This window comes from Enhydra lutris, unplaced genomic scaffold, assembly GCF_002288905.1.
Source record: "Enhydra lutris kenyoni isolate GAN:26980312 unplaced genomic scaffold, ASM228890v2 scaffoldscaffold22, whole genome shotgun sequence".
Taxonomy (NCBI): domain Eukaryota; kingdom Metazoa; phylum Chordata; class Mammalia; order Carnivora; family Mustelidae; genus Enhydra; species Enhydra lutris.
Window position 1 is genome coordinate 14,361,431 of NW_019154106.1, and position 18,670 is coordinate 14,380,100.

The 18,670-nt window shown below is 36.4% G+C and overlaps 1 protein-coding gene across 1 annotated transcript; it reads left to right on the forward strand.

Moving 5' to 3' along the window:
• Window positions 1-9,127: 9,127 nt before the first annotated feature.
• LOC111150139 (olfactory receptor 5W2-like) lies at window positions 9,128-9,982 on the forward strand. The gene has a single exon (XM_022507518.1). The coding sequence runs from the start codon at window positions 9,128-9,130 to the stop codon at window positions 9,980-9,982; it is 855 nt and encodes a 284-aa protein (XP_022363226.1).
• Window positions 9,983-18,670: the final 8,688 nt, after the last annotated feature.

An 18,670-nucleotide genomic window follows, 5' to 3' on the forward strand; every position in this document is an offset into this window, starting at 1 on the left:
AAACATACATGTATGTATTTTTTCTCCCAATCTTACACTATAATTCATGGAAATCAAAATCGTTTTGACTACTGTGGTGTGATTCAATGAGTATTTATACATTTACCAGTCATGCCATAATATATCATTCCCTAAGTACTCCATGATTCATTTTATGTCTTGAATTTATATTTGGTACTCCTTATTTGTGGGAAATTTCTAGACTCCTACTTTGCAAAATTTCTTTTCCTCAATCTTTTATTTGTGCATGAATTGGATTTTCTAAATGTTCTTGAATATTTTCTAAGTATCTTTACGTGTTCTGAATTTCATGATGAATCTGGCAGTTTATTTACTAATAAATATTATTGCCTAATGTAAATTATAATTTAATTAAGTAACACTAAATTGTTTATAATGAACTATAATTACCCATAATGTAAAAAAAAATCATAAAAAAGTAAAGAGTAATGCTGTTTTCATGCAAGAATGAAATATGTCTTCTAGGATTTTGTTACCTCATCTGTTTTCATTTATAATAACTCAGTAGCTCAACTGCTCAGGGGGCTTGTTATTAAAAACACACGAAGAATCAACTTTGGCAAAGGGGCACTTAGACTATAAGTACTGAGACTTGGGAGGACTCCCTGAGAAAGTACTGTCTGGACAAAGCTACAATATGTACCTCTATGTTTACTGCAGTGCTATTTACAATAAACAAGATATGAAAGCAAGCCAGTGTCCATTAATAGACAAACGGATAAAGAAGGTGTGGGATGGATATAGATACATGAAGTGGAATATTATTCAATCATAACACAGAATGACATCTTGCCATTTGCAGACATAGACAGACCTAGAGGATTGTATGCTAAGTGAAATAAGTCAGACAGAGAAAGACAAATACCATATGAATTCACTTACACGTGGAATCTAAAAAACAAAAAACAAAAAACAAAACCCCAAATGAATAAACAAGCAAACAAAAAGCAGAAATACACAAAACAAACTACTGTTTCCCAAAGGGGTTGTGGGTTGAGGAGGTGGGCAACACTGGTGAAGGGGATTAAGAGGCACAAACTTTCAGTTATAAACTATGTCACAGAGATTGAGAAGTACAGTATAGATAATATAGTCAATAATATTACAGCAACACCGTTGGCAACAGATGAGGAACACACTTCTGGTGAGCCCTGAGTAATGTGTGGAATCACTCTGTTGCACACCTGAGCCCAATGTAAATTGCATGTCGACTATACTTAGCTCTCCAATGACCTTGGAGCAATTAGCTCCTGCCTGGTAAAGGTGACTCTTCTACTGCCAGTGGTGGTAGCAGAGAGTCAGGTAGCAGCCTGTGAAGATCATCCTGCTCATCAGCTGATTTTGTCGTTCCCTAGCAACACCCTCTAGCAGTAGGGGGCTTTTATTTTTGCCCAAAAATAAAAAAAAAAATTATTTTTGTCCAGGGAGCTGGACATCAGCTCTGGGTTCACTAAGCCATCTCTCCTGGGTACCAACTCCTATAAAAGTCTACTTCGACTAAATCTGGACTTCATTCCTTCCCCTGCCTGGAGCCATACTGCAATTACTCTATCATTGACTGGAGTATTTAATTCCTTTATCGTCTTATTAAAAGACATTGTTGTATGTGCTATAGGCTAGGAAAGTTCCCACGGTGGACTTGTGTATGTGCAAAGACAAACTAACACTCTGAGCATTAATTTGCCTCCCAAAACAAAACAGAAGTTAAAAAGTACTTCTTGCTGGGGCGCCTGGGTGGCTCAGTGGGTTAAAGCCTCTGCCTTCAGCTCAGGTCATGATCCCAGGGTCCTGGGATCCAGCCCCGCATCGGGCTCTCTGCTCAGCAGGGAACCTGCTTCCTCCTCTCTCTCTCTGCCTGCTTCTCTGCCTACTTGTGATCTCTGTCTGTCAAATAAATAAATAAAATCTTTAAAAAAAAAAAAGTACTTCTTGTCAATGCAGACAATTAATATGGGATCTAAAAGATAAGTAGGGAATAGCCAGATGGATGCAGGTAGGTAGAGAAAGCATTCTATGCTGATGGATCAGCAATTAGAGGGTCCTGAGGGAGGCAGGACCACGTCCTCTGTGGAATTTAAAGACAACCAGGGTGGCTGGATTATAGTGCTGCAATTCACAGCTCAGTCATTTCCTCCACAGGCATTCCTTCCCTCCAGCACTTACTAAGCTTGGTTCACATACCACCCTATGCCTGAGAGCATTGTCGAATCCGACTGTTTCCTAAATCATTCCCCTCAATGTCGGGTGATGAATACTCAGAGTTTAACGACTGTGTATTTTTATCTCGTTACTCAACACCACCATACCATCCAGGTAAAAAAAGAAAGGAATATCAAAAAAAAGTTAATTTTTATTAAATTCATGGAGGCAAAATAAAACACTGGGTTCAAGTATGTGCCTCAAATATATTTTTGTATCATATATGTAAGCACATAAAGTTAGTTGTGGGTGTTATGTGTAGGGGAAGGTGAAAGACATACAAATTATTTGGAAAATAATATTACCAAAGAGCTATTATTTGGGTGTTTACGAGGTATTTGACGACTTAACTTGGCTCTGCTCCGGTTTGCTCATGATCTAATTGAGACAGGGGAACCTGAAGGGACCCTGTAAGAGAAAAACCTGGATATCTTTTCGTTTTTTTTTTTTTCCTGACTTCTATTCTTCTAGCCCCTACAACCCACCCCACTCTCCACATGCCTCATAATATGAATAGCATATGTCCTCCTTGTAAGGGACACAGATGTAGAGATGTCACTGGAGTCTGCCAGCACAGTAGATGATGTATAGAGAATGACTGAGCAGAGCCATCATGTGCCTATTCCAGACCACTGTCCCTATCTCAGGGCCAAGACCCCTGGCTTCAGGGAATGACTGACGTAGGAAAAACACCCTCGACTCCATCCTTCTGACCAGTTCCTGTTGCCTGAAAAGATACGTGCACCAGACCACAATCACCAGTAAAAACACCACACCCCGAAGACAAGGCTCCCTTTTTCCTTTTCCAAGTCTCCTGGATGCTCCATCTGTATCTCTCTCTATATATATATCTTCAATAAAGTCTGCTTTTACCTCCTCCTGGCTCAGGTTTGGTTTCTATCCTGTGTGAAACCAAAGGACTCCCTTGGCTGATCCTGCAGGACATTCCGCGTGCGTGGAGGCAGCCTGCCTGCATCAAACTCACTGAAGTGTCTTGTTTAGTAAACAGGGATAAGAACATGCATTTGGAGGACCATACAAAAATAGGGGGCACTTTTGGGATACCTGCTGGCTCAGTTGGTTAAGCGTGACTCTTGGTTTCAGCTTAGGTTGTGATCTCATGGGTCACAGGATTGAGCCCAACATCTGGCCCATAATCAGCACAGAGTTGCTTGGGATTCACTCTCTTCCTATCCCTCAGCAACCCCCCCCAAAACGGATAAATAAAACTTAAAAAAAAAATAAAAGGAATACGGGGCACTCTTAAATGGTTGCTACAATTGTACAAGCTAAAATTCATCCAGTGTCTAAGGCTACTTAGGTGCCATTGTAGAAGGTTTTGGTGAAAATCTTTCAGATTACCAGTAAAGCCCAAGTGGGACAATGAGACTCCTCTGTTGTCCAGGGTGAAATTCTTTCAGCAATTCTGAGACATAGTAGCAGATGGTATAGAAGTAGGAAAACAAACAAACAAACAAATAAATGGGGGATGTTTCTGTTTCCGTTTGTCAAAATATCCTCTCAATTAGCTAATAGTATCTGGACTTTTTTTTTTTTTAATTTTATTTATTTGACAGAGAGAGAGAGAGAGAGCTCTAGAAAGGGGGGAGTGGGAGAGGGAGAAGCAGGCTCCCCACAGAGCTTGGAGCCCAAAGTGGGGCTCAATCCCAGGACCCCAGGATCATGACCTGAGCCGAAGGCAGATGCTTAACCGACTGAGCCACCCAGGTGTCCCATATTTGGACATTTTACCTATAAATTAGGTGCTGTCATAAAGAACAACATGGCAAGAACATAATTTAATCAGACTGAAGTGGAAGGACAGATGGGTGTCAATGTCAGACGCATAAAGAAGCCCAGCTTCTAGCACATTGCTTTTCCCTAAGACAACTGGAATGCATTGAAGCTCAGATTTTATCTGTATCTTGGCTCTTATAAGCAAGTCTTAGTCTAATGTGTGAACTAAAAAGAAGGAGATGAAGTGTATTAAATGAGGCATTTTAAGTTCAATAAGAGAGTGTCAGAAATGGAATAGACTGATCTATAAAATTCGTGAAATCCCTGTGCCTAAGTTTGTGAGAGTGGAAGACAAGTAACCACTTCTGGAAACTAGGGAATTCAAGACCGAAATAGGAGGTTGGGCTAATGACCAGCAAAAGTTCACTACAGAAATCTCTCTTGACTTTCCAGAGAAATTCAGGGAAAGTTAAATCAAAATAAATTATGTTAATTTAGATAATCCAGTCCCCCTCATTCCCTTCACTGTCTATATCAGTAACTCATATGCCTCTCATAGTGTACCTGCTACCAGTTAGTGACAGATATAACTGTCTCAGTAAGACATTATCAATGTCTGCATGTAATGAGTCAATAATATAGGTCCACGCTTTCATCATAGTTCGTTACCTCTGCAGAGGTAACTGACATCTGACATCTTTAAACACTGACATCTTTAAACATAGGCATAGCCAGTGAATCCAGAGTAAATTATATGCATAATGATACAAGCAATTAGTTCTATACTGTGGAAAGCTGGTTAGCAAAATTTGCTAACACAGCACTAATACTCACTACTTTGCTAAGTGTGTGGTTTAAAAAAAAAAAGATTTATTATATTTATTTTGAGAAAGAGAGAGAGCGAGTGTGCAGAGGGAGAGAGCAGAGAGTGGTATAGGGAGACTCCAGCAGACTCCCCAGTGAGGGCAGAGCTGGAGATGGCGGTCAATCTCAGGATGCTGAGATCATGACTCTGAGACCACAACCTGAGCAGAAAGCAAGAGCCTCTTGCCTAACCAGCTGAGCCGTTTAAGATCTAGTCTCTTAGCAACTCTGCAGTATCGCATACAGTATTGTAACTATAAACACAATATTGTGCATTAGGTCCTCAGAATTTAGTCCCTTATCTTTCTAAAGATTTTGTTTATTTATTTGACGGAGAGAGAGAGAGAGAACATTACCATGGAAGCAGCAGAGGGAGAGGGAGAAGAAGGCTCCCCACTGAGCAGGGAACCTGATGAGGGGCTCCATCCCAGGACCCTGAGATCATGACCTGAGTCAAAGGCAGACACTTAATGACTGAGCAACCCAGGCACCCCAAGAATTTTGTTGTCTTATAACTGCAAGTGTGTACCCTTTGACCAACATCTCCCAATTTCCCCACCCAATTCTTGCCCCAGTAACCACCATTCTACACTCTACAAGTTTCTGTGAGTTTGGCTTTTTTGGATTAGACATATAAGTCATATCATATGGGTGTCTCTCTTTTTCAGTCTGGCTCAGTTCACTTAACATAATGCCCTGCAGTTCATTACACTGTAGTCAGGAAACTATTATGGGCAAGTTCTTTGAGTCTTAAGAACATAATGCTATGAAAGTCCAGAGTTTTACTGATTACATCTGGATCTCACTTTCAGTATCTGTGTAATGAGGTTGGCAAAGACAGCTCAGGAAACACAAAATAATATTAAAAATATATGATGGTATATATGGATAAGTTAAATAATATATGAAAACCACAGATCTCTGTACTTTATGCATCACCAAACTATTGGCGAATAGAGAGGTGCTTAAAGGCACATTTATAGAAAACAGAATAGAGACATTTTATAGGGCAGAATAAAGGCAACATAGGATTTAGCTCTCAGTCCCAATGAAGAAGTCCAAATGAGTCAGTGACCAACAAGGGTAACCAGGATACAAGAAGGTGGAGCATTACATTAATATCTGTACAGAAGGGATTTGGGTAGACACCAAATTCACACTTCAGTATCTCTCAGTTCTCAAAGTGCTGCCACAAATAATAGCACACAAAACTTCTTTTTAAATAAATAGAAGTTGGCTTTGTTTTAAGAGCATTGTTACCTTTTTTTAATAAAAGTTAATCCCATGGGGTGCTTGGGTGCCTCAATCACTTAAGCATCTGACTTTGGCTCAGGTCATGACCCAGGGGCCCTGATATGGAGCCCCATGTGGGGAATCCCTGTTCAACAGGGAGTCTGCTTGCCCTGCTTCTTCTGCCCCTCCCCCACTTATGCTCTCTCTTTGTCAAATAAATAAATAAAATCTTAAAAAAAATAAATAGAAGTTCATCCTTATACATGTAAACTATAGAAGTAGAAAGGTGGTTTATTTCTCTCCTTTGTTGAACATCTACTAACAACAGGAAAATATTTAATACCACACATTTACTGAGTCATCACTCATGCATATCTTTTACTATGGATTGTAGGAATGTAGAAAGACACAAATATAAATAGGTAAGACAAATAATTTGGTAAAGAATGTACTAGGTATAGATGTTTTACAGTGGAAAGAGAGTGGTATATGCTTCTGAAAGCAGAAAATTAGTGAAAAGTACACTCTCTGTACCAGGAAGTGGCATCCTTATGACCAGAGAGAGAAAATTTAGGGCCAAGAAGCCTGTATAAATAAAAACCTTATTAATTCCTCACTAATTTACTGCCCCAAGGACAAACCTCTTTTGTCTTGTCAGTTCTTCACAAATTCATCATTTCCTGTCTACAAGGTATAAAAGCTGACTGATTTGGTCACTTCTTTGAGTCTCATATTTTTTTATGGGCTCACATATGTATGAAGTGAAATTTGTTTCTCCTATTAATCTGTCTTATGTCAATGTAATTATGAGGCTGCTGAAAGAACCTACAAGAAAGGAAAAGTTTTGTACCTCTATACAGTCAAAAAAAAAAAAAAACCATTGAAATGGTTGACATGTACTTGACAGAAAGGAAACAATGACTAATGAAAAAAGCAGTATGTCAGATTATCATACTTCTCAATGGGAGGTAAAGGGGATGTTTCAGAAATGGAAGAAACAGAGTGAACAATGAGAAGGCAATACAGATTATTAAGTAGAACATCTATTTGAATTTAATTAGACATCTGGTTTCACTGGAAGAGTGTGTAGATTCATGGCCATGAGCATAGCCTTAGGATAAATTCTCCTAAATTGCTGACATTGATCAGTTTGGTATGGACGGAGTGAAGAATTGAAAGGTTAGCATTTAATGCAACAGTCATGGGGGAAAATATAGAAGCAGAAATCTAATTAATCACATTCCCATAACCCAGAGGAGTGAAGGCAGGGTCTTTAGAGATCAAAGTCCCAACAGTCACCAGGTAGAAATAAAATGCTGTTTACTGTCCCTGTGCCAGAAATAAGAACAGAAAGGTGCTCATTTCAGGTAAGTTTCTAAACAAACAACTAAATTAAATAAATATAGGTCATAAGACACTTTCCTTTTGGGGGGGGCAAAAATGAGGAATCCAATATTAAGGAATTTATAAATGATTCATTTTATACCTGCTTAACTAAGTTAAATAATTATGCAACCTATCATCCAAACAATCATATTTCTTTATTAGACCTGTGTGGATTTGACCTCATTTGTCATTTGTATAAGGATAGTAAAGGTTTTACTTATTTATATTTTAACCAAGATCAGTAGGTACACCATCACTTTATATCACTGTGCAGGTGATATTGGACATGTAAACTTAAGATTGGCTCTAGTTGTATCAAAAATAAAAGAGATAACACGTTACAAATAAACCCCAGTCCATATAAACCACATATTGTAGTATTTAAATCTCGAAAAATAAAAATGAGACCACCCAATGCTATAATTTTCATATATCAATAGACACATATGTACAAAATGTGTATATAAACACAAGAAAGGAGACCATCTATCTCAGAAACATTTATTTTATTTCTTCCTTTTTTTTTTAAGATTTTATTTATTTGAGAGATAGAAAGAGAGTGAAAGAGAGACAGCATGAGAAGGGAGAGGGTCAGAGGGAGAAGGAGACTTCCTGCTGAGCAGAGAGTGCCTGTGGAACTCAATCCTGGGACTCCAGGACTGTGATCTGAGGTGAAGGCAGCTGCTCAACTGACTGAGCCACCCAGGCATCCCTCTTCTTCCTTTTTTAAAATTTTAATGCAAAATACAACTTAAAACCCAAAGATATGCAAATTTAAACCTGTTAGTTTGTTGTTTCCCTTCTTTTTATGGCCTCTCTTTGTCTTTCAAGGTTTGTCCTATAGCAAAGGTCAACAATACAAATGGATTCTAAATGCTGTGGCACATTGGTGAGCATGAGTGATAGAATATTGTACAAAACATGTTCGGGGCTCCTGGGGGGCTCTGTCAGTTAAGCATCTGCCTTCAGCTCAGGTCATGATCCCTTGGTCCTAAGATCGAACGCCACATGGGACTGTCTACCCAGTGGAGAGTCTGCTTCTCCCTCTTACTCTCCCTTTCATCACTCTCTCTCTCTCTCACATTAATAATCTCTAGAAATTGTTCATATTTCGGTACACACTAAAGTCAGCATACACCAAACACCGTAACATAATAATTTTCATTTTTTTTCTTTCTTCCTTCCTCCCTTCCTTTCCTTTCTTCCTTCCTTCCTCTCTCTCCCTCTCTTTCTTTCCTTCTCTCTTTCTCTTTCTCAACCCCCCCTTTTCCCTTTTATTTTTTTTTTTTGCCTAACACATATTGTTCAGTATCTTCTGACATTTTTTCAACAATTTTGTAGTTTCCTTCATATTATTTTAGATATAGAGTGAACTTTCAGTTTATTCAGATCTACTACTTGACACTGGACAACAGAAGCCAAGACAAGTAATACGTCTCAGGAATGACATATGTAGTTAGAATCCACAGTTATTAACTTTCTATACCAGACATCTTTTTTAATATTTTTCATAACACAACGTTTCTTTAAAAGTGACACTCATTGGGTTCTTTCCTGAGGGTAAAGAAGGTAGTATAAGGCCATGTTTCCTCTTAGAGATAGTGCTTTGGGTATCCAGTAAAGTCAAATCCTGATCTATCACTTGTCTGATTATTTATGAAACAGTTTAGAACAAGCACAAAGAAGAATGGACAAAGGAAATTGTTCTTCCGTGACTGGATTCATTTTCTTGGGAATTACCAATAACCCTGGGATGAAAGTGACTCTATTCACCACCATTTTGGTTATTTACCTCATTAATCTCCTGGCAAATCTTGGAATGATTATTCTAATTAGAATGGATTCCCAGCTGAACACACCCATGTACTTTTTTCTAAGCCATCTCTCCTTCTGTGACCTCTGTTATTCTACAGCAATTGGGCCCAAGATGCTGGTGGATTTATTCACCCAAAACAAATCAATTCCCATCACGGGCTGTACTCTGCAATTCTTGATCTTCTGTACTTTTGCAGATTCTGAGTGTCTGCTGCTGGCAGTGATGGCCTTTGATCGGTATAAGGCCATTAGCAACCCCTTGCTCTACACAGTCAGCATGTCCAACAGACTGTGCTCCCTGCTCATGGCTGCGGTTTACATGCTGGGAACAGCAGATGCTTTGTTACACACGACTTTATCATTCCGCTTATGTTTCTGTGGATCGAATGAGATTAATCATTTCTTCTGTGATGTGCCTCCTCTCCTATTGCTGTCTTGCTCAGATACACAGGTCAATGAGTTAGTGATATTCACCGTTTTTGGATTCATTGAACTGAGTACCATTTCAGGAGTGCTTGTCTCTTATTGTTATATAATCTTATCAGTCTTGAAGATCCACTCTGCTAAGGGGAGGTTCAAAGTTTTCTCCACCTGCACCTCCCACTTAACTGCTGTTGCAGTTTTCCAGGGAACCATGCTCTTTATGTATTTCCGGCCGAGTTCTTTCTACTCCCTTGATCAAGACAAAATTACTTCATTGTTCTACACCCTTGTGATTCCCATGTAAAACCCACTGATTTATAGCCTACGGAATAAGGATGTGAAAGGGGCCCTAGAAAAACTGAAAAATAAAATATGGCTTTAAGTATTTATATTCCAATGAGCACATACACTCGCATACAGAAAGTGATTATTATTTTCATAAAATTACTTAATATGATCTATGAAAAATATAATTTCCTCAAATACTTAAATAAGTATCTGTACTAAAATTCAACCATAAGAAAAAGCTACAGTTCCTCTAATCTGTTATGTTTCACTATGTTCTTTCATTTATTTATGAAACTATTTCTTTGTGCAAAACATCCCGGCCATATATTTTGCCAAATATTTACTTGCTTATTTTTCATTTAAGCATTATTACAAGTATACTTGGATTTATTATTGAGTACTCACTAAGTACTTTTCGTTCGCTTAGGTATATTGCATTTCATGATAAATCCAGGGGTTTCCAAACTAATGAATCTTATAATCTAGAAGAATAAACAAACATTAATTAACTAAGCACTCAAATAGTTCATAATAAGTCTTAAAACTTTCATGAAGTAAAAACTAAGGGTTAACAATCTAGAAAAATGAAAAAAATCAAGAAGAAATGAAAAAAATCTAGAGAAAACATTAAAAACTAGTGTGCAAAGAAAGGCTTACCTAGATGATGATATAGTCCCAGATATTTAAAAAAAATAAAAAAATAAAAAAAATAAAAACAAAAAAAAAGTAAGATGGAAAAAGTAAGAGATTCTAGGTAGAGGGTCTGAAAGTTACAGAGGTCTTGAGGTGAGCAGTTCTGTCCCTTAGGAATTAAGAAAGTCCAACAGGTATAGGTTATAAAAAACAATGCAAAGTGCCTGGGTCAATTACATCATTGTGCTGAGATTATTAAGAATTCCTGCATCACTTTCTCAAAGAAGGTTTCCTTCCCATCTTTCCCTCTTCTCAGCTTTGATTAAATGTCCCATTTTATATTCACAGATAACCATCTCCTTTAAGTATTGTTTCAATATTTCTTGGTTTGTTAAATCACTGCCCCCAAAATAAGATGACAAGCCTTCTTTGTTCAAGGACTGAACATCCCATCCCTGTTATCCAGTCCCTGCATTGTGCCAAAGACAAGAAATAGCCAAACAATTAACTGAAGGTATGGTATGTGGCTTGAATAAATATATTTTATAATTCTTCAGAAAGTACATAAAATGGTTGTGGTTACTAAAGTAATGGATCTCTACAAAATTACAGATTAATTATGCCGGAAGTAAGAGCATTTTTCCACGCACATGCTTGGTATCTGTCAATTTCATCTGTCTATGCTATACTTTCTGATGGTTAATGTACTAAATTAGCTTTCTGTGACATCATGAGAATGGCATATACTTGAAGGATCATATAAGATGCAAGGACACTCTTAATTATCAATTGTAACTATAGAAATTAAAAGCTATTGAATGTAGGGGTTCCTGGGCATCTCAGTTGTTTGGACAACCAACTCTTGGTTTTGGCTCAGGTCATGATCTCATGGGTTGTGAGAAAGAGCCCCTTTTATGTTCCACACACAGTGGGGAGTCTGCTTGAAGATTCTCTCCCTATAACCCTGCCCCCACTCATGTGCACTCTTTCTCTTCACATAAATAAATATATTTTTTAAAGCCATTGAATGTCTTAAATTTTCTAGTTAACTGTTTTGAAATACATTTCTATGAAAAAATTTCAGAAAAGACAAACCCAAGAGGATTCTTTAATTTTCAAAGGGGCAATTGTGGGACCCTTTCCAGTTATACCATATCTTGTGGGGGGGAAAAATCTATGGAACTTGTTTTTTTTTTTTTTTTTTTTTAATACAAGGCTTTAAGTGTTTCCACCTGAACCATAAGCTCTCAATTAATACATACTCTTTTTGAAATTGTAACTTAGGAGCAGCAGCTTAGTAGAAAATACTGTTTGAAATACATTGTCCATAAAAAATTGCGTGAAGTAGATTGCTGGTAATTCAGGAAATGTAAATATGTTATCTAGTTAACCCATCACTCTCCTTGCCAACAATTATACATTAACAACATCTAAAACCTGATTTGATCTACATACATATTGACCGTTGTATCAGATCTAGTAGATTTGAACTAGAAGAAATAAAATTTTAGAATTGACTAATTTATTAATTGTGGGCTTCCTTTGCCTGGATTTTGAGAGGTTTCATAACACATTATAGGGGACAATTTTTAGGTGATTTGTAACTCAGATGGAAACTTGTGTAGATGGTCTGCAGTGTCTCTTTTATCTTGTTACTTTTACCTAGATGGGGAACATCGTTTCAAAAGGTTTTGATGTATTTCAGCCTAGGTCAATCCTCATAATTCCCTTCCCTCTGTAATCTCTGTATCACATCCTTCTTGCATATACCCAATGACAGATAGTAAATATTATTGTCCACTTGAGACTTTTAGGAGTAAAGAGGAGGTCTTCGAAGTGATGATACAAGAGACCTCGAATTCCCCTCCTCCCATGGATACCCCAAATTAACAGCTACATAGTACAATTCCCTTTAAAAGAAATCAAGAAATACCTCAGTAACTATTACACATTGAGCAAATGAGAAAATACCCACATTAAATCAGAGGAAAAGTTAAGACACAGCTTTGCCATAAACCCCACCCTTGGCACAGGGGCATACAGTTGGGAGAGATCCCCTGGCTTATGGTTTATGGCCCACATCTAGTCTCCCAATATTTAATAGTCCCACTAAAAGGGTAGACTTCCAAATTCCCTCACTCCAAAGACCAATGAGCCTTAACATCACAACATTCATAAGACTATAGCAAATAAAATGGGAGCTGCAGCCATCATACCGGGGCTGAGAGCAGGGATAACAGAAGAGCCCATCTTTCAGTCTTTCCCCGAAGAAGGTCTATTTGTACAATTTAAAAGCCCGTGGGTCAGGCTTCTGGCTTTGCATGCTACTAGGAGCTGATTGGGATCCTCCCTATACACCAGAGAAGCCCGTGGACATGCCCCTCACTCTCTCCCTCCTGCTGACCTGAAGTAACCAATATCTCATTAAAAAAAAAAAAAAAAAGAGTTTGTACACATGTCTGCACCCAATTTTGCAATTGCCACCTGAGGAATGTGTTCCCAGACCACCCGATTCTGAAGTCAAAAGTGTTTCCATTCACCAATGCCAAAGAATTTTAAAATCATTTACATTATCTATGCCAACCATAATGGAATGAAACTAGAAATCAAACAGAAGACAAAAACGAAAATTCACACATGTATGAAGGTTAAAAAACATGTTCTTGAATAAACAGGTTAAAGAGGAAACCAAGAAAGACCTCAAAAAGTGTCCTGAGACAAAAATGGAAACACAACATATCAAAAATTAAGGAATGAAGCAAAAACTGTACTAAGTGGGAAATTATAGTAATAAATGCTAACATTAAGAAAAAAAACCCACAAAGATCTTAAATAAACAGCCTAAGTTTACATATCAAGGAACTGGAAAAGAAAAACAAAGTCCAACATTAGTACAAGGAAGGAACTAACAAAGATCAGAGCTTAAAGAAGTGAAAGAGACATTACAAAGAAAATAAATAAGTTCAATCAAACTAAGAGCTTGTTTTCTGGAAAGATAAATAAAACAAACAAATCTTATCTAGATTTACCAAGACAAAAAGAGAGAAAACTCAAATAAATATTATTATAACTGAAAGAAGATACACTTCAATCAATAGCACACAAATATAAAGAATCATAACGGCTTACCATGAATAATTATAATTATATGTCAACAATTTGGACATCCTGGAAGAAACGAATAAGTTTCTAGGGCATAAAACTGACCAAGACTGAATCATGCAAAAATAGAAAATCTGAATAGACTAATTGCCATTAAGGAGATTAAATCAGTAATCTAAACCCTCCTCAAAAAGAAAATTCAGGACCGAGATGTCTTCATTGGTGAATTCTACCAAACACTTTAAGATGTAATAAATAGTTCTTTTCAAACTCTTCGAGAAATTAGAAGAAGTATTATTTCCAAACTCATTTTATGAGACCATCACTACCCTAAAATCAGCAACAAACAAGGACACTACAAGAAAATTAAAGGCCAATATCCCTGATGGGCATAGAGGCAAAAGTTTCCACAGTATAATCACAAGCCAAACTCAACAGTGAACAAAAAAGAGTCATAATCCATAATCAAGTGTGATTTAGTCTGGGGATGCAAGGATGGTCCAACATTCTTAAATCTGTCAATATGTTATAGCACATTAACAAAACAAGAGATAAAAATCATAAGACAAAGCTTCGGTTTATCAGACACCTAAAGGCCTTTTCCTCATAATGTCTCAAAATCCTTTTTAGTCTGTATAGGCTAACAGAAAGAGCCAGATAACCTATTTCAATTATGTCTCAGTTTCTAAATACCTCAGTGATTTGGGTTAAGTCGTAGTCAACTATCTTCTTTATCTTCTCTCAGGAAATTTAGAATTATCATGGATAGCAAACAAATTTCCAATAATTTTCATTTATTAATTAGAAAACACTGTCAGTACCTCTTGATTTGAGAAAGACTTTAAGGCTAAATCTAGGGTTAGTGGGAAAGAGAACTATGATCAGTTAATAATACTGATCACAGTCAGAGTAGAGTAGAGAGAATTGAAATGGCAGCAGACATGCCATATATTGGACATCTCTGCATCAGATAACTTCTCTCATTTTTGACAGTTCTCTTAGATTTGACAGTTTTTGAGGCAACAAAATTTTCTTCAGTAATCTTAAAACACAAAACACAAAACACAAAACCACTAACCTAAATATGTCCTGTATTTTAGCATACTTAACAGCTCCTGCTGTTTGTGAGTCTGAAATATGGTAGCTCCCATTTATCCACAGGGGACACCTCCCAAGACACCCCCAGTAGATGCCTGAAACCTCAGCTAGTACCATAACCTATGTATACTATGTTTTTTTTTCCCTTTTCCTATGCACACCTATGATAATATTTAATTTGTAAACTGAGCACAGTAAAAGATTAAGAACAATAACAATAAAATAAAATAATTATTTATAAAGTACTGTAAAAAAATCATATGATCCTCTCAACAGATGCAGCAAACACAATTGACAAAATTCAATATCGTTTTGTGATAAAACTTTCTATAGACTGGAAGGAAATTACCTCAACATGAACAAAGATCCCATATAACAAGACCACAGCTAACATAATACTCCACAGTGCAAAGGTGAAACTTACCCTTTCACATGAAGAACAAGATAAGGATGCCCACCCTTACCACTTTTATTCAAAACAATAGTGAAAATCCTAACCACAACAATTAAGAAACAAAAGTGTCCAAATTGGAAAGGAAGAAATCCAATGGTCTCCATTTGGAGATGACATGATATTATATATACAGGATCCTAAAGACTCCAGGAAAAAACAGAACCAATAAAAATATCAGTAAAGTTGCTGGATATAAAATCAACAAACAAAAAATTGCTTGCTTTTTTATATACTAACAATGATCTGTTAGACAAATATAAAAAAATGCCATTAACAGTAACATGAAAAAATAAAATACTTAAGTACAAATTTAGTTAAGGAGGTGAAAACTGTACACTAAAAACTATAAGATATTGATAAAAGAAGTTGAAGAAGACACAAATGAATGGAAAGATATTCCATGCTCATACACTGAAAGAACTGTCAGTTGGAAATCAGGAAGTATTTTGTTCTCCAGTTTTTTTCTGTTTTCTCAAGATTGCTTTGGCTTTTTAAGGTCTTCCTTTGTTTGTTCATACAAACTTTAAGGTGGTTTTTCCTATTACAGTGATAGTCATCATTGGAATTTTGATAGGAATTGCATTGAAGATGGCTATTTTGACAATATTTAGAGAGGACACAAAATTACACTCCAATACTTCTTAACTTTGTAAAAGTTGAAATGAATAAAAACAAACGAACTGAAAGAAAAATAGAATCAGGGCATTCCCAAAAGCCTCCCTCATGGTCAAATGCATGTATGAGCTATATGAGTTGAAATAGTTTGCAAAACCTCTTTATTTCCTCTTCTCCGCCACCAATTCATCCAATCACTTAAAATATTTACCAACTGATACTAAATTAGACATTACTTCTGCCAGTTTTGGTGCTAGGGCTGCAGGTTTCACAGAACTTAGCCAAGGCCAGCTATTATTTCTAAAAAGCTTATGGTGTAAGAGGGTTCCCCTTTCTCCACATCCTCTCCAACACATGTTGTTTCCTGTCTTGCTAATTTTGGCCATTCTAACTGGTGTAAGGTGGTATCTCAATGTGGTTTTAATTTGAATCTCCCTGATGGCTAGTGATGATGAACATTTTTCATGTGTCTGATAGCCATTTGTATGTCTTCATTGGAGAAGTGTCTGTTCATATCTTCTGCCCATTTTTTGATATGATTATCTGTTTTGTGTGTGTTGAGTTTGAGGAGTTCTTTATAGATCCTGGATATCAAACTTTTGTCTGTACTGTCATTTGCAAATATCTTCTCCCATTCCGTGGGTTGCCTCTTTGTTTTCTTGACTGTTTCCTTTGCTGTGTAGAAGCTTTTGATTTTGATGAAGTCAGTTATGCTGAAAATAAAAAAGAAAAAGAGAAAAAAAGAAAAAAAAAAGCTTATATCTGAATGAAATAAAAATAATTCAAGAAAAAGGGTGTTAAGTATATGGGTGTTATAGTCATAAATTAATTCAAATCCTGCTGGATAACATGGTTGTAAGAATGACATCAAATGTGCTTCATGAAAACAAAGTATTAAATATAACTGTTAAAGAATGGTTATACTTCTAAGTGGGAAAGGGGAAGAGATTGTTTTGGAAGTGGAAGAACCAGTATAGAAAGAAGTAATAATAAATAATGATTAACAAATACTTATTTAATAAATTTATGAATTTAATAAATTAAAATAAATAATAATTGAGATAAAAACAATGAAATAAAGGGTCTATTTAAATTTCATTAGATGTCTGGAGGAAGATGCCATAGACTCAGGATAGCAACGACTCATACTGTAATATCATTTTACCTTCCTAAAGATGATCCATGTGATGCAAGTGCAAAGAATTCAAATTCAGCCTTTGCTAAAATTGTTGCAGCAGTCACAGGGGAAAATACAGAACTAGAAATCTGATTAATCACATGTTTGTATACAGAAGTGTGAGGGCAAAGGCGTGAGAAACTTCAGTCCCATCACATGTTTGTATACAGAAGTGTGAGGGCAAAGGCGTGAGAGACTTCAGTCCCAAAGGACACTAAATAAAAACAAAATGCAATCTGTTTGTGGTGTTCAGCTACCAGGGGCAAGCATAGCAAGACTTGCTCATCACGGGTAGTTTTCCAAGTCACCAAATTTAAAGAATGATGAATAAAAAACTTTCTATTGGAAAAGTGAGGAATCAAATATTCAGAAAATATAAATGAGTATTTTTTTTTTTTTACTTATTTCATTTGGGTAATAATCTGTCATCTAGTGGCAAAAATATATATTTCTTATAAAACAGGGTGTTTTGGAGTAATTTTCACTAGTGAATTTATAGTTTTTCTTGTATCTAAACCAAAGTAAAGAAGAAAAACATTATTTAATCATGAGAAAGGGTATATGTAAATTTAAGATTTTTTTCTAGTTTTTAAACCAATAAAAATCGAGATATCACAATACAAATACCAATTTGTATAAATTCAGCCCCATATGAACACATACCATATATATGCCCATCCAAAACAAACTGAGGCCATCACTTATATTCCAATTGTCATCTATCAACAGAAAGACAGGTGCATGCATATATGTACATATATACACAAATAGAAGCCTATATATATCAAAAATATCTATTTCTTGTACCCAGCTTTATTTTTTTAAAAAACTTGTTTATTTATTTGAGAGAGAGTGGGAGAGAGAGCAGGTGGAAGGGTAAAGGGAAAGGGGAGAGAATCTTAAGCAGAATCTCTGCTGAGTGCAAAGCCTGCTTTGGGGCTAGATTCCATCACCGTGAGATCATGATCTGAGCTGAAACCAAGATTCAAATGCCTAACCAAAGGCACTACCAAGGCATACCTTCCATCTCTTATTTTTGATGAAAAACTCAGATTTAACATCCAAAGAGATGGAGTTGTATATGTTAAGTTGTTTTTGTTTGTTTTTAGCCGTTTTCCTTTGCTGGTCAAGAGACATGACTTTTGGCACCAGACCACTCCTGAGTGTAAGTAACAATAATGTGGCAAAGCAGTAAAAATCATCGTATTGCTCAGTATTTTTAAATCAGAGATATGTGTACTATTTCTAAATTAAACAGAGTCTCAAACATATCTTGATTTCTGAGGAACTCAGTAAGAGTAATCTCTTTTGTACTCAATTGGATATTTATTTTTCAGATATAAGAATGTATATTCAACCTTGTCTTTAATTTAGCTATGACTTTCATATTATATTTGACCTGCACTGCGCCTTTATTTGTGATTGCCAATGAGATAAAGCAGGGAAGGTAGCACCCAAGTTATATATCTTGTAGGTGATCTCCAAATTTAGAATCAAACTCTCTAAATTCTATTCCAAACACTTTAACTTTGTCAACAATATGACAGTGAAATTTGTCCAGGCTATTTTCTGAAATAAATACTTTCTGACATACAGATTATATTTTTGTGAATGTTAAGAAGAAT